The sequence below is a fragment of the Hyperolius riggenbachi genome, chromosome 10, assembly GCF_040937935.1.
Source record: "Hyperolius riggenbachi isolate aHypRig1 chromosome 10, aHypRig1.pri, whole genome shotgun sequence".
Taxonomy (NCBI): Eukaryota; Metazoa; Chordata; class Amphibia; order Anura; family Hyperoliidae; genus Hyperolius; species Hyperolius riggenbachi.
In genome coordinates this window covers 152,090,885-152,108,164 of record NC_090655.1, presented here as the reverse complement: position 1 = coordinate 152,108,164, position 17,280 = coordinate 152,090,885, and the positions used below count along the sequence as shown (strand labels likewise).

The 17,280-nt window shown below is 41.3% G+C and overlaps 1 protein-coding gene across 1 annotated transcript in view; it reads right to left on the bottom strand.

Annotated features, from left to right (window-relative positions):
* Window positions 1–17,280, bottom strand: part of LRIT1 (leucine rich repeat, Ig-like and transmembrane domains 1) — a 44,508-nt gene that overhangs the window by 18,038 nt on the left and 9,190 nt on the right. Inside the window, exon 3 of the mRNA XM_068258849.1 lies at window positions 4,261–4,566. Within this exon, the coding sequence (XP_068114950.1) occupies window positions 4,261–4,566 (306 nt within the window). The remainder of the gene's footprint in view (window positions 1–4,260; window positions 4,567–17,280) is intronic.

Here is a 17,280-nt window from a genome sequence, read left to right as displayed (position 1 = left end):
ATAACTTTATCGCTACTTATCAAAATTAATTGATCTATATCTCGTTTTTTCCGCCACTAATTAGGCTTTCTTTAGGTAGTACATTTTGCTAAGAGCCACTTTACTGTAAATACATTTTAACAGGAAGATTAAGATAGAAATGGAAAAAAATCATTATTTCTCAGTTTTTGGCCATTATAGTTTAAAATTAATACATGCTACAGTAATTAAAACCCATGCATTTTATGTGCCCATTTGTCCAGCTTATTACACCATTTAAATTACGTCCCTATCACAATTTATGGCGCTGATATTTTATTTAGAAATAAAGGTGCATTTTTTTCAATTTGCATCCATCACTATTTACAAGCTTATAATTTTAAAAAATTTAATAAGATACTCTCTTGACATGTATATTTAAAAAGTTCAGACCCTTAGGTAACTATTTATGTAGTTTTTTTTTTTTTTAATTGTAATTTTTTTTATTTTTTTTTTAATACAAAAATGTATTTGGGTAATTTTAGTTTGGGAGGTAAATAGCCAATTTTAGATGTAATATAATGTATTTTTATTCAATACAGGTATGTGGGTGCAGTTTACTATTTGGCCACAAGATGGCCACATTCAAAAAATTCCTAGATGCGAACGATGTCGCATCTAGGAACTAAAATGAAGAGAAGTTGTTTCCTGGGGGCAGAAATACCACGCTCTCTGATGAGAAAGCGTCGGTATTTCTGCCGGGGACTTAGATCGGTGAATGGGAATTATATTCCCATTCACTGATCGGGGGGGCAGCGGGAGGAAGCGGGAGCGCGCGCGGGCGCGCGCCCGATCGCGCGCAGCACACGGCTGCAGCACCACTGCCTATCTGGACGGATATATGCGTCCAGATATGGCGAAGTGGTTAAAGACAAATTTGACCCTCCCCCACATGAATACTTCAGGTTTTTACAGATAAGACATTGGATTTCCGCCCTCATACGAGACAAAGAACTCCCATTGCTGACCTCCTTTTTCGAGGGTGCGTGCCTTGGAAGTCCATCCGGCCCTGGCTCCATCTCTAGTATCTACTCCAGACTCTCTCGCCCAGAATCCGCCAGATTACACCCATATATCTCGAGCTGGGAAAAAGAGCTGGATCAACATAGGGAAAGAGCAGACTGGGCTGACTGCTGGTCACGTATAGCCAGCTGCTCCACAAACGTATACGCTATAGAATCTGCATACAAAGTATTGACCAGGTGGTACCTTGTCCCCTCAAGACTACATATCCTTTCCTCAGCTATTGACTCTAAATGTTTCAGAGGTTGTGGAAGGGAGGGCACAATGTACCATATATGGTGGCAGTGCCCACGCCTCACTCGTTTCTGGAGCAGGACTTTTGGCCTTCTACAGTCCCTCTTCCATATTACCATACGAAAGGATCCATGGATAGCTCTATTCCATGGCAAGGTAGAAGGTCTCACGGCGAACCAAAACAAGCTTGCATCCTTCCTTTTTCTATCTGCTAAAATGACAATAGCTAGGAACTGGAAGAAAACACCTTCAAACTTTCTGGAGGTTAAAGCACGCATGTCAGAATTTATGGTCAATGAGAAATTAACCAGTGTCCTACGTAACACACATAACAAATTCCTCCACATTTGGCAACCCTGGATCGACCTGGAGTATCCAAACACAAACGCTAACCTATTTACAGCATACTAGACTCCTCTGGGCTCTGCTCTCTCTTTCTCTTCTTCTTTTCACCCCTTTTCCCCTCTGTTTCTTTTCCTGCCCTGCCCCCTCTTCTCTCCCTTTGCAGTCCCTTGGCCAGGGGACGGGGAACATAGAGGATAGAGGGACAGTTTAGCCTCTCCCTCCTCTCCTTTAGCCTTATCTGTAAACGCCAGCTCCCAGTCCTGACCACTGTGGAGCCTATAAGGATCAGGTTCTCTGTTATATGTTCATTTTTTGTTATGATAGTACATACTGTATGTTTGGGTTTGACCCTTCTGGTACATGATGCCTTAAGCTGCCAGAACGCCTTCAAACCATGACTTGCTTTATAAGAACCATATATGTACAACTGTTTGACTTGTTCACTCTGTTTATAAAATCAATAAAAAATATTGAAAACAAAAATTACTTGCTGGCTGAATAAAAGTAAGTCAAAATTTGCCAGGGGTAAGCATAATTATGGGCAGCATTGTATGTTGTTTTTTTTTCATAACATTCAATGCTTTCTTAGGGTAATATTTTTTAAGTACCAGTATTATTTAATTTCACTGGCAGTTTATCAAGAATTGGTAAATGCAAAAATTACACATTTTTTTCCATGTTCTCCCCTTCCTAACCTTTACATAACAAGTACTACAGTTTTAAAACACCCCAAAATACATTATTTGGCTCATCCTGGTTAAATCAATACCATACATGCCATATTTCATCACTGGTTGGGCATGTAGCATACCATTATCGCCAGCCTGTGCCTCTATAGCGATTGCATGCGATCACCAGGGCACACAGTTTGGGGACCCCACTGCTGTATAGATGCATTGCTAGGCAACAACATTTCCATGCATCTATACAGTATTGAGCCCCAGAGCTGATTGGACCAATCAAATGTCATTGCAGCTAATATTGATTGAGTTCATGTGGGCAGCACATTGGCGTAGTGGTTAGCTCTCTCGCCTTGCAGCGCTGGGTCCCTGGTTCGAATCCCAGCCAGGGCACTATCTGCAAAGAGTTTGTATGTTCTCTCCGTGTCTGTGTGGGTTTCCTCCGGGCACTCCGGTTTCCTCCCACATTTCAAAAACATACAGATAAGTTAATTGGCTCCCACTAAAATTGGCCCTAGACTTCAGTACTTACACTACATAATATAGACATATGGCAATGGTAGGGATTAGATTGTGAGCTCCTTTGAGGGACAGTTAGTGACAAGATATATATATATATATATATATATATATATATACACTGTACAGCACTGCGTAATATGTCGGCGCTATATAAATACTAAATAATAATAATAATAATCTGCAGACAAAATGCAACTATATTTGCATCAATTTACTGACCATCCATATTGCCTAGCACTACCTTCCTATCACTAGAATCTACCTATCACTGAAATCTGTTTCTTATTATCTGCCTGTGAAGAAGGCAGGTAAGAAGCAATCCACCATTACAAGTTTTGTGTTATTGGCATCAGTTTCTTGTGACTTGTATTATCTGCTTATTGGTAAATTTGGCCCATATTTGATAAATTCTGCACGTCATTGGTAATATCTGCATATTGCTAGAATTCTCTTCATTATCTTGCATGGTTTTATCTCCAAAGAAAAGAGGGCAACCTAAGGGTGTGGCTGAGGGGTGGAGTTTAGGTTATCAAACTTCAGTGCTTATAGGCTCCTTAGCTGTAAATATTGCTCAGACTGATTGTCAGAGATGAATCAGCTGAGCAAAAAAGACTTGGAGCAGCAGCAATTATGTATAGTACATCTGGTCCACGTCTACTCTAGTACGATCTCTCCCTCCAGTACTAATAGTCACTGGTTTATTGTGGCTTCAGATGACATTTGGTATGTCTTATCTAGGCTATATTGCACTATAATGGAACTTAGATTACGATAAAATACATAATACTGAACCACTGCAAACACATTTCTGCCTATTAGTATTTCAAACACTTTTCTGTATACATATTATCAAACAATTAAAATGTGATAGATAATCGGGTTGCAAATGAGAAAGTAGAGGCCAATCAGGCAAGTTATCAGCTGTGCACATTTTTCTTATCATTCCAACTACTAAGCCGCTAAAGCCCCATACACACGCTCAACAGCTGTCTTATATGCAGTACAATTAATATCTAACAACTTTTGTTGTGAAACAAGTTGAAACAACCCAAAAAAAGTTGCTTGCTATTCTTCACACAACTGATAAGACTTATAAGACACCAATCCTACAATTAGATTGATGTCTTCTCAGTCTTCTCAGTTCTGTGAACAATAGCAAGCAACTTTTTTTGGGTTGTTTCAACTTGTTTTACAACAAAGTTGTTTGATAATTGTGCTGCATAAAAGACAGCTGTTGAGTGTGTGTATGGGGCTTAAAACATGAATTTACAACAGACTACATAGAACAAATAGTGAAGGGGAAAAATATAAAAGTAAATGTACTGTCAATTACTCCAAAGTTACATGGGAGAAAATTATACTCCTTTGCATTTTATCAACATCCTGTAGTTTAGAAAAAGAAAGTTTTTTTTTTATCTAAATGTGTTAATGGTCCCACCTGATCCATTGATTTGATTTCCATCAACTCTTCTCCAGCTCAGCTCAGGAATTGGAATTCCCATGGTACCACACCGTAGTAGAACTGTACTGCCAACCATTGTCTTGAGTTTTGCCACAGAAGTGTGAATAACAGGACTCTGACATTTCCGTAGCTCAACTTGGCTGAACTGTACACCGGCTAGGCTGCGCGGTGAGTAGCACTTTAGACGAGGTTCTATGAATGCCACAGCAGGGGATGGGAAGTTGAGAAAGTGAACCATTTCATAAAGACTGCAGTCACACAACCAAGGATTGTCTTGCAGTCCTGGAGAAAGGTGATTTAATAAAAATATCAATACATATAATAACTGCACAATTAAGCAATCTTTAATAATATTGAGCTTTAAATTAGCGTAGAAACCCAGTTCAGCCTCTCATTTCTTTACAGCATATTACAGTAAGGTTGCGGGAATTGCCAATGCATTGCACAAGTGAACTTTCTCTAGTAAATATATTTACTACATCCTGTAGCTCTTTTTGAATAGGACTGGTCTCTCTGGTCGTTTTATTAAACTAGGTCCCCAATCTTATAATATGCCAAATGGGTAAATCTGGGAGTAGATGGGAGGCAGCACCACCTAGCCTTTTCCTGTGAGCACAGAGCTGATAACTTGACTGCTCCCACTTCCGCACTGAGAGATTAACTCTTTGTGGACAGTATTGCAGCTCTGTAGCCTCTGCTATCTAAATATAACATGGCAACAGAACTTAGGTTTGCAAAGCTGCATCTGAACAAACCACAAGATTCTGGGAACAATGTCCTTTGGAGAATCGAGACCAAAGTGGAGAGGTTTGGTCATATTGCACAGTGCCAGGTTTTCAAAAACATACACACCAGCACTGCATATCAGCAACAGTACATCATACAAAAAGCATAGTGTAAAGTAGTGTAGTGTAAAGTAGTGTAGTGTAAAGCATAGTGTTGGAGGAGGGATTATTTGGTCATTTTTTGTGACTGTGTGACCTGGGCACCTTGCAGTCATCACCATGAATTCCTCTGTATACCAATGTATTCTACAGTCAATGTGAGGTTATCTTTGTGACTGATAAAGCTTGGTGCAAACTAGGTCATGCAACCGAATGTTGATCTGAAGCTTAAATCTTTAACAGAACAGAATCAAGGGCCCCCATTCAATAAATTTGTTCTCTGAGTTTTCTACCATTTTCATTTTATCTAACAATTGAAAAAGCACTAAACAGTAGGTGAAAAGTAATATCAAACGTATTTTGAGAAATGTCTTACTTACATACATAGTTATTTGGGCTGAAAAAAAACATACGTCCATCGAGTTCAACCAGAGAACAAAGTACAACACCAGCCTGCTCCCTCATATATCCCTGTTGATCCAGAGGAAGGCGAAAAACCCTTACAAGGCATGGTTCAATTAGCCCCAAAAGGGGAAAAATTTCTTCCCGACTCCAGATGGCAATCAGATAAAATCCCTGTCTCAACATCACTGGGCGTTACCTAGTAATTGTAGCCATGGATGTCTTTCAACTCAAGGAAAGCATCTAAGCCCCCTTTAAATGCAGGTATAGAATTTGCCATGTCTACTTCCTGTGGCAATGCATTCCACATCTTAATCACTCTTACTGTAAAGAACCCTTTCCTAAATAAATGGCTAAAAACATTTTTCCTCCATGCACAGATCATGTCCTCTAGTCCTTTGAGAAGGCCTAGGGACAAAAAGCTAACCAGTCAAGCTTTTATATTGCTCTCTGATGTATTTATACTTGTTAATTAGATCCCCTCTTTTCTCAAGACTAAATAAACCCAGTTTATCTAACCTTTCTTGGTAAGTGAGACCTTCCATCCCACATATCAATTTTGTTGCTCGTCTCTGCACCTGCTCTAAAACTGCAATATCTTTCCTGCAGGGATGAGCAGAAACTATGCCAGTGCGAATTTACGCATCGTAGTTCGCATCTACGCATCGCAGTTCGTAGGTGAAATTTCAAAACTACGCTTACGAATTTATTGTACTATGCGTTACTCGCGTCTAATTTTCCATGTGCGATTGTATGCTTACAAATTTACGCATTGGAAAGGGGAATGTACGCATAGAAAAGTTCCCAGTATAAGCATTTAAATAGTAATCAATGCGTAACATTTTCTGCATACGGGCATAAGCATCCGCTTACACTACGCTTCGCACTACGCGTAATGGCAGATTTTAACGCATAGTCTACGAAATGCATACGAAGCAAAAATTTGAGTTCGAAGCCATAGTTTGGCGAAACGTAATAGTTTGGCGAAACGTAATTGCGTAAAACTACGCGTAGTTCCAGCGTAGCGAAGTTGGCTGACTACGACCATCCCTGCTTTCCTGTAATGTGGTGCCCAGAACTGAATTCCATATTCCAGATGTGGCCTTACTAGAGTTAAACAGAGGCAATATTATGCTAGCATCTTAAGTTTTTATTTCCCTTTTAATGCATAGATGTGAATCGTCTGCGAGTAAAGTTTATTGAATCAGGGCCAAGGTGCTGCAATGGTTCAGTCAAAATCTAACCTTCAACTAAATCAAAATACTGTGGCAGGACCTTAAGAGAAATGTGTATAAACAAATGCCTGCAAACCTAAATGAACTAAAGCAATGCTGTAAAAAGGAATGGGCCAAAATTCCTACCCAATAATGTACTACAGAATACAATTACTATGGTTTTTACAAAGTACTGAATCAGGGGGTATAAATAAATCTTCACAGATGGCTCCTCTAGCTTTGATTTATTTTTGTTAAATAAATAATTACACGGCTGTGTGTTTTACACCTGAGGTTAGATTTAAATACATTTAGAACATTTTAAGGACTAAATGATCTTTCCAGGTCTCTCTCTCCCCAAAAACATTGTGATTATTGCTGGCCTCTAAAAGGTAACATTGTGTGTTTTTTTGTTTTTTGTTGTTTTTGTTTTTTTTTAGTGGGGAAATGTGACTGCAGCTCTCAAGGGCTTAGAGTCCGGCAAGAGAAAAGCTTTGTGCAAATGTTAGTTTTTCAGTTTTGTTGTTTTTTATATGCAGCTTAGAGGGTAACAATTCACAGCTTAAGGTGACATCTTAATGCTGTACACAATATTGTACAATTTTTCGGGGACTTTTTATGGAGATGCTGTACTTTGGCAGTGCCTACTTTGCTTTATATGTCATGTTTTTAAAAAATAACCTTCTTTGTACTCTACATTAGCAGCACCCCAAAACATTTTAAAGAAATGACAGTCTAATTAAAAAGCTTTTGCCAAGTGGTGGACTTAGTGGAGGAGGAATAGGATTTGCTGGGATTTACCTCTGTCCGAGAAAGCCAGTAGAGAATATTTAAGTGGCATGAAAGAGATGGGAAGTGGAGGAGGAAGGTGCAAATACAGTCGTGTAACAGGGAGCTGGGTAAATATTTCAAAATATTGCTGAACACTCAACCCTTTTATAAATTGATTATAGTTATCAGGGATTCAAACCAGAACACCAAAAGCCCTCTATGGGTTAGGACACCAAGCACAATTCTGAACAGATTCAGGACTTTACCTGGATAGATGAGCTGATAAACTTTTTATTTCACTTGCCAAAGTGCAAGACAAGCTATAAACCACAAACTTCCCACATATGGTAAGAAACAATGAGTATCAAAGCTTTATTGATCAATATTCTGTAAGTGCCTATCCCATCTAAAATCCTAAAATAATCTTAACAAAAAAGAGCCTGCAAGCAGGGAGAGCAGGAGAGAAATAAGTGAATACAAAAGGATTTTGCACTATAGAACATAGTCACAAACATCACATCAGAAGTTTATAGAGCCAATATTAAGCTCATACACAAACTCAGGGTCATATTAGCCACACACGCCTACTTTTCATCATGGGAGTCAGATTTAAAATGGCTCCTATACTGTAAAAAATGCAGTTGAGCAAAAACAACAATTCATTATATCATAAATAGGTCTCAAGGCATTATTTAAAGAGAAACTCCAACCAAGAATTGAACTTCATCCCAATCAGTAGCTGATTCCCCATTTTACATGAGAAATCTATTCCTTTTCACAAACTGATCATCAGGGGGCTCTGTATGACTGATATTGTGGTGAAACCCCGCCCGCAAGAAACTCTGAGGACCATGGTACTCCTGGCAGTTTCCTGTCTGTGAACCTCGTTGCATTGTGGGAAATAGCGGTTTACAGCTGTTTCCAACTACCAAAACAGCAAGCAGCAGCTACATCACCTGCCAGCAGTAAAAATGTCACCATGTGGTAAATGTCAGAATGTAAATCAGGGATTTAAAAGATTTTACAATGGGCAAACACTGACTAAATCATTTATGCATAATTATTGTAAAAATAAAGCACTTTTTTGTATTACATTATTTTCACTGGAGTTCCTCTTTAAACACAGATGTGGCAGATGACCAAGGTTAGGCCAGAAACCAAGATGTTAAAGAATGCCCAACCAGTAATGTTCCTGCTTTTCACTACCTTCTCCCAGGATGTTGCTACAGCCAGTGATGCTCGGATACCCCCCAATCACGGATACAACTACTCGGCCGTGGTTGAAAAAAAATCCGGAAATGGCGCGATTCATTTTTTATTTTTGATTTGAAAAAGGACTCACGGATTCGACCCGGATTTTTCCCGTGAATGAGGCAATCACAGAAATTCATTTCCGTGATCACGGAAAAGCGTTTTAGCATGGATTATAAAGGGTGACGTGGCTACAACTTAAAAAAAAAATCTAAAAGAATTTCAAACAAAAAAGTATTCGTGATTAAAAACCCACCAAAACCCGCCGACTTTAGTAAATAGCAAAGCTCCCAAATGTGTTAGTTTTTAAAAAAATCGATTTTAAAATTTCAAAGGAAAACGTATACATTTAAATGTGGCAAATGACAGTTCTTAGTGAAACAATTCCCACCGACATTAGCAGTTAGTAGCAAAGGCCCCTTACATCCTAGCAACACCAAATTTGCAGTATATGTTAAAAAGATAGTGGGAAACAATATTAAAAAAAAATTAAATAAAATGTTGTGTGCTGATAGTGGGAAATAGTAACTATCAGAAAAACACAAGAAGCAAGCTCCCTGTACTCTTGAACACCAGCATAATTCAATACTTGCAACCGAAACCAGTGAAAACCACATCCCCAAATCCCACCACTGCAGGAGAGGCCGTAGGGGTGGCAGAAAACTAAGAGCCAGGCAGAACAAAGAACCTCTCTAGAAGACCAATAAACTCACCAAAATATTAAATTTTTTCCAACCACATCTTGTCGGAATAAGAGAGAAGCATACTCCAAAAGGGGCCGTCCTTCTGCCCTACCACCCAAGAATAGACCTTTGAATTATTGGTAGACCTACAGTTACACATAAGAAAACTGTACTTATGAAGATTCTTCATTCACAAAGACCTAATAAAAACCTGGAAATGCCGAATCAGAACAGATAGATATCATAAAGCCCACAGATGATATAGGATCTAGCAAACACCATCTGTCATACACCTATCACCAGTCTTCATTTAATCCAACACAAAGTAGAGGGCCATACGTTGAAACTTTCAATACCTTAATGATGGCAGAATTTAAAAAATTAAAAGACTCACCCTTAACATTACGCAAAGTATCAAAAGCTGAATTCAAGGCCCTCAAAACCTGGAATCAAACAACAATAGTCATAAGAGAAGCCAACAAGGGTGGTGGCAATGTGAAACAGAACTGCAATGACTACACCAGAGAAGCTTTGAAAATTTTACAGGACACCTCATATTAGAAAAAAAAAAAACTGGATAAAAACTCTACAGATACATTTCTATTTCAATATGAGACACATATCACTGAAGCCTACAAGAGCAGAATACTATTGAAAAAACGAATACAATAAACCGACAAACAAACAGCTCCTGCCCTCCCAGGCCAGCTACCATGCACAACAAGTATCAACCCATTCATACTACTTCCCTGCCCTCCTCACAATACACACCTGCCCACTTAGTAACCTGTCTGTCTTTTCAAGAGCATGGCAAAACGCCAATTAATGCACCCCTCTCCTACCCACCAAAATCCCAGGCACCATGCACATCACTCTGATTGCTTTACATTCATTGCTATGTGCCAGTCACATTGCATGCCATATTATCCACTCTGTGCAATCTTTTAAGCGCACCGGAAAACAGCCCAACCTTCAATTGTCTTCCGTATCATTGGTATGAGATACACTTGTTAAACCTTAAAACTGCAGTTTGACTTTTCCTTCTTAAAGTGTAACTGTTGGGCATAAAATCAAAAATCAATTCTTTATTTTTATCTGGAAATCAAGTAATATGCATGCTAACCAGGCAATCCAAAAGTTAAAATCTCTATTACTTTTCTTGTTTATAAATGATCATTCCCCAGTTTCCCCGACTCTTATTTGGTACGTTGCCGCAAAAAGAAAGTTGCAGGGCATGCTGGGTTGTCTTTTTTTGCTTCTTTATTTCCCCTCAGACTAAACTAATGTACAGAAGCAAAAAAAGACAACCCAGCATGCCCTGCAACTTCCTTTGTGTGGCAATGTACCAAATAAGAGTCAGGTAAACTGGGGAATGATCATTTATCAGCAAGAAAAGTAATAGTGATTTTAACTTTTGGATTGCCTGATTAGCATCCTTATTACTTGTTTACCAGACAAAAATAAAGAATTGATTTTTGATTTTTTGCTCGACAGTTATACTTTAACGAAACTTACAAAGAACCAACAGACCACCCCTTTTATGACACTTCCTGAAAGGGAGGGACTATATAAATGTTTGCATCATGTACTGTTATTCATCTATGCTTGATAAAGCAGGGGTGCTCCCCTAGAAAGTATGTTGCAGAAAACCTTCTTAACTTTCCAAAATACAGCCTCATTTATCACTGCGGCCAGTGGCGGCTCCAGGAAATTTTTTTAGGGGGTGCTATGCAGGTGCTGGACCAATTTCCGGGGGAGCTGACGGCAAAAATGGGTGCGGTTACAACCTGCGGCGCGCGAAGCGCGCCGCGGCGAAAAAATGGGCGTGGTCATGACCGGATGAGGGCGGGGCTAACTGTAATTTAAAGTGAACCCAGGGTGAGAGTGATATGGTGGCTGCCATATTTATTTCCTTTTAAACAATACTAGTTGCCTGGCAGCCCTGCTGATCTATTTGGCTGTAGTAGTGAACTGAATTACACCTGAAACAAGCCATGCAGCTAATCTTGTCAGTTCTGACAATATTGTCAGAAACCCCTGACCTGCTGCATGCTTGTTCAGGGTCTATGGTTGAAAGAATAAGAGGCAGAGGACCAGCACGGCAGCCAGGCAACTGGTATTGCTTAAAGGGAGATAAATATGGCAGCCTCAATATTATTCTCACCTCGGGTTCCCTTTAAGGGCCCGTTCAGATCACAAATGCGGATGGCCATGCGTGCAGAACGCAATGCGTACGAACGCATGGCCATCCGCGATTGTGTGCGTTGCGTGGCTGATCCCATCACTGAAAAGTGAATGGGACAGCCACGCGTTTTAGCAAAATCTGCGTGCAGCATGCGTTCCCGGACCGCACAGGTCCGGAACGCATTCAGTGTGAACATCATACATTGCACTCTATGCAATGTCTGATGTCGTGCGTATCGGCCACCTGCACGCGTTTCCAAAACGCGGCTGGAAACGCGTGCAGTGTGAACGGGCCCTTAAAGTGCAACGCAAAGACAGAGGGCCCAAGTTTTGGTGACCCTTTTCCCAGAAAATTCACATAATTGTGCAGGTTTTCTCAAGAAAATACACGTAATATGAGCAGATTTTAACAAAAAACACGTCCAATGACCCCAATATGCACAATCGGTGGCAGATATGGCCCCAATATGCACAATCGGTGGCAGATATGGCCCCAATATGCACAATCGGTGGCAGATATGGCCCCAATATGCACAATCGGTGGCAGATATGGCCCCAATATGCACAATCGGTGGCAGATATGGCCCCAATATGCACAATCGGTGGCAGATATGGCCCCAATATGCACAATCGGTGGCAGATATGGCCCCAATATGCACAATCGGTGGCAGATATGGCCCCAATATGCACAATCGGTGGCAGATATGGCCCCAATATGCACAATCGGTGGCAGATATGGCCCCAATATGCACAATCGGTGGCAGATATGGCCCCAATATGCACAATCGGTGGCAGATATGGCCCCAATATGCACAATCGGTGGCAGATATGGCCCCAATATGCACAATCGTTATCAGATATGGCCCCAATATGCACAATCGTTATCAGATATGGCCCCAATATGCACAATCGTTATCAGATATGGCCCCAATATGCACAATAGGTAGCAGATATGACCCCAATATGCACAATCGGTAGCAGATATGACCCCAATATGCACAATCGGTAGCAGATATGACCCCAATATGCACAATCGGTAGCAGATATGACCCCAATATGCACAATCGGTAGCAGATATGACCCCAATATGCACAATCGGTAGCAGATATGACCCCAATATGCACAATCGGTAGCAGATATGACTCCAATATGCACAATCCGTAGCAGATATGACCCCAATATGCACAATCGGTAGCAGAAATGACCCCAATATGCACAATCGGTAGCAGAAATGACCCCAATATGCACAATCGGTAGCAGAAATGACCCCAATATGCACAATCGGTAGCAGAAATGACCCCAATATGCACAATCGGTAGCAGAAATTACCCCAATATGCACAATCGGTAGCAGAAATTACCCCAATATGCACAATCGGTAGCAGAAATTACCCCAATATGCACAATCGGTAGCAGAAATGACCCCAATATGCACAATCCGTAGCAGAAATGACCCCAATATGCACAATCCGTAGCAGAAATGACCCCAATATGCACAATCCGTAGCAGATATGACCCCAATATGCACAATCCGTAGCAGATATGACCCCAATATGCACAATCCGTAGCAGATATGACCCCAATATGCACAATCCGTAGCAGAAATGACCCCAATATGCACAATCCGTAGCAGAAATGACCCCAATATGCACAATCGGTGGCAGATATGGTCCCAATATGCACAATCCGTAGCAGATATGACCCCAATATGCACAATCCGTAGCAGATATGACCCCAATATGCACAATCCGTAGCAGATATGACCCCAATATGCACAATCCGTAGCAGATATGACCCCAATATGCACAATCAGCATCACCTGAAAAAGAAAAGAAAAACCCATTTACTCACCTACAGCCAGAAGACCTTCTTTCCCGACCTCCTGTCCCGAGTCCCGACCTCATTGTGGCGCGCAGCGCCCGCGCGCCCACGATCCTCTTCCTTCCCGACGTCACGACGAGACTTCCTGCCTGCATGCAGAGAGCAGGGCTACGGGAAAATGGCCGCCCGAAGTCTGCAGAACAGGGCTCCGGGCGGCCATCTTACCGTAGCCCTGCCTGCTGCTCCGTGCTGCCGCTGTGTGAACTGACTTGGCGTCTTTTAGACGCCTGAAGTCAGTTCACTCCAGGGGGTGCTTTGGGGGTGCTTGGACAATTCTAGGGGGTGCTCGAGCACCCCCAAGCACCCCCCTGGCGCCGCCCCTGACTGCGGCTAACCCCGCTTTGCTTTACTGGCTGTATCTACTCTAACTACATACATAAAGTCCCCCCGAGTTTAGCGACAAGATTTGTCGCTAACTCTGAGGTAAACACAGGGGAGAGGGATTTCCTGTTTAAAACGCCCACCAGGGGCGTTAAGGGTTTCCTGAGCTGCCATTGGGCAGCTCTCTCCCACTGGCCGTGCCTCCTGCGGCTCCCCCACATCCCTGCAAACAATGAGAGACAACACAGTCTGTCAGTGCAGTGTCGTGACCCAGGGGTCACGTAAGTGAAAGTGGGCATTGCGGCCCACAGGAGCAGCGAGGAGCGGCGTTTTTTGTGGCTATCTGACTCGCTCAGCCCTGCGGATCAGGTAGCCTACTTTCTTTTTTATTATTTGAGCCCACCTCGGGCTCACTTTAAAATGCATTTTATTGATAAGGTGGATAAATATCTGCCTGGAAAAATACTCAGAAAACTCATATCTCTTCTACATTATTTATTTTAGGTATTAACCACTGATAACTAATTAGCAACAGAGAGGATGGGACTAAAGAGTATTGTTCTGTATGCTCAAGAGTAGGTATTCAAAGGTAAATCCTATTTTTTATTTTTTTTTACAAAATTGTCATAACCATACACAAATCTTTTTGTAAAACGAGGTTATTAAAAAAAATGTTCTGTCTACAGTCAACTAAAAAAATCCAAAACTGACAACAAGAGCCAATTACATTTCTTTGCAACCATGGCAACAGTCTGATGTTTGGAGTACAGAGTGGCCTTACCCTTTCACCTTGTTGAGCGAGTTTTCACAATACAGAGTGGAAGCCATTGCAATTAATCTTCAAGACCTTAAAGCACACCTGAAGTGAGAGGGATATGGAGTCTGCAATATATATTTCCTTTTACACAATTGCCTGGCTGTCCTGCTGATCCTCTGCCTCTAATTCTTTTAGCCATAGACCCTGAACAAGCATGCAGCAGATCAGATGTTTCTGACTGAAGTCTGACTGGATTAGCACTATGCTTTATTAAGGTGTGTGATTCAGACACTACTGATGACAGAAAGATCAGTAAGACTGCTAGGCAACTGGTTTTGTTTAAAAGGAAATATATTTGGCTGCCTCCATATCCCTTTTAATTCAGCTGTTCTTTAACTAATTACTTTTGCAACAGAATTTGAGGAGTCCTATCTGTAGGATTCTGTTACATAAGAACAAAGTAAACAAGCTCAAATAATGTCCAACTAGCAATATAAGTGAGCAAAACTGGATGTACTGTGCTTTCCTTGTCAAAAGTTAAGTTTGCATACATATAACATAACATCTATGATAAGCTATAGCAGTAATCCACCAAAACTAATATAAATCCTTAAAGAGAACCAGATATTAAGAAGCTAAAAGATTGTATACATACCTGGGGCTTCCTCCAGCCCCATAAGCCTGGATCGCTCCCACGCCGCCGTCCTCCGCTTCCTGGATCCGCCGGTACCAGGTCCCGTACTTTCAGCCAGTCGGCGGAAGCACGCGGCCAATTGTTCGCATCTGTCTGCATCACAGAGGCTCCCGGCATACCCTTACGCGTGCGGCTGCATACTGCGCAGCCGCACGCGTAAGGATATGGAGGGAGCCCCTGATCATGCGGACATTGGTCACGTCCGCCGGAAGTGACGGGACCCAGTACCGGCGGATCCAGGAAGCGGAGGATTGCGGCGTGGGAGCGATCCAGGCTTATGGGGCTGGAGGAAGCCCCAGGTATATATGAAATCTTTTTCTTTTTTTAAGTCTCCTTCCTCTCTGGTTCCCTTTAAAGGCTACCTTAGTCCTGAACTGGATGCCCTGTGTGTGTGGGGAGGTGCGCATAGGCTTACTGCACCTCCCGTGGCCTGGTGTCCAATTCCAGTTTTAGGGAGTCTTGCCCAAGAACTTCTTAATGAATAGGTGCGGGCTTACTGAATAGGAAGTGCCGAGATTTGAACCCAGGTCTCCTTTGTCAGAAGCAGAGCCCTTAAAGGGAACCTGAAGCGAGGAGAATTATTTAAAATAAACACATGATGTACTAACCTCACCGTCAGTTCCACTCAGAAGCTCACCATTTTATTCTTACAGTGATCCCTTCCAGTTCTGACAATATTTTGTCAGAACTGAAATATACCAGTTGCTGTCAGTTATACATCAGCAGCTGTCAGTTACAACTGAATGTGCAAGGTAATGTCCATGTTTTTCTATGGCTCAAGTGGGCGATATTACAGTTTAACAGTGTGCTGACCAGAAAACAGTTATGGGGTAATGGCCATTTTTAAAATGGAGGACGGAGAATTCTACTGATCATAGTGGACAAACAGGACGCAGGAGAGGAGAAAGAGATTGAGTAGTAGACTACACCGGAGGTAAGTATAACCTGTGTATGGTTATTTTGACTTTTTTATTTTCAGTTCAGGTTCTCTTTAACCATTACACTATCCAGCTACTGAAAGGTATGCATATAATAATGGTTCCTGTTAAAAAAGGTGCCAGATATAGTTGATATTCAATTTATTGTTTAGTAAATTGGGCGCCAGGATATGCTGTAATATAATGTTTATAATACTGATATTCTACTATTTCCCACTGTAACCTTTATTTTTACATCTAGTAAAATGGGCACCAGGAAAAGTGATAAAATATTGGTTAATTTACCAATATTATATTACTTCATTCATATAGTAAAATATCGGTAATATTTAGCAATATTTTACTATGACCTAACTTCTCCCTATTTTCACACAGAGCTCTGCCCTGGTGGTGCCTAACCTTAACCCTCCCTGGTGGCACCTAACCTTAATCCTAGGCTATGAGTAAGGATATGATCCGAAACATGTCAGACGTTTTTCTGTATTTGTGAGTTGGATTAAAATAAAAACCCTTGGACTTTACCTGCGGGTGTGCGGATTTCATCTTCACTGCTAACCTTAACCGTCCCTGGTGGCGCCTAACCTTAAAGAGGAACTCCAGTGAAAATAATGTAGTAAAAAAAGTGCTTCATTTTTTACCATAATTATGTATAAATGATTTAGTCAGTGTTTGCTCATTGTAAAATCTTTCCTCTCCCTGATTTAAATTCTGACATTTATTACATGGTGACATTTTTACTGTGGGCAGGTTATGTAGCTGCTCCTAGCGGTTTTGGCTGTTAGAGACAGCTAATTCCTGTCTGTGAACATTGTAACATTGTGGCAGTTTGCCCAGAGTACCGCGGTACTCAGAGCTTCTTGTGGGAGGGGTTTCAGCACAAAATCAGTCATACTGCGCCCCCTGATGGTCTGTTTGTGAAAAGCATTATATTTCTCATGTAAAAGGGGGTATCAGCTACTGATTGGGATAAAGTTCAATTCTAGGTTGGAGTTTCTCTGTAAACCTCCCTGGTGGTGC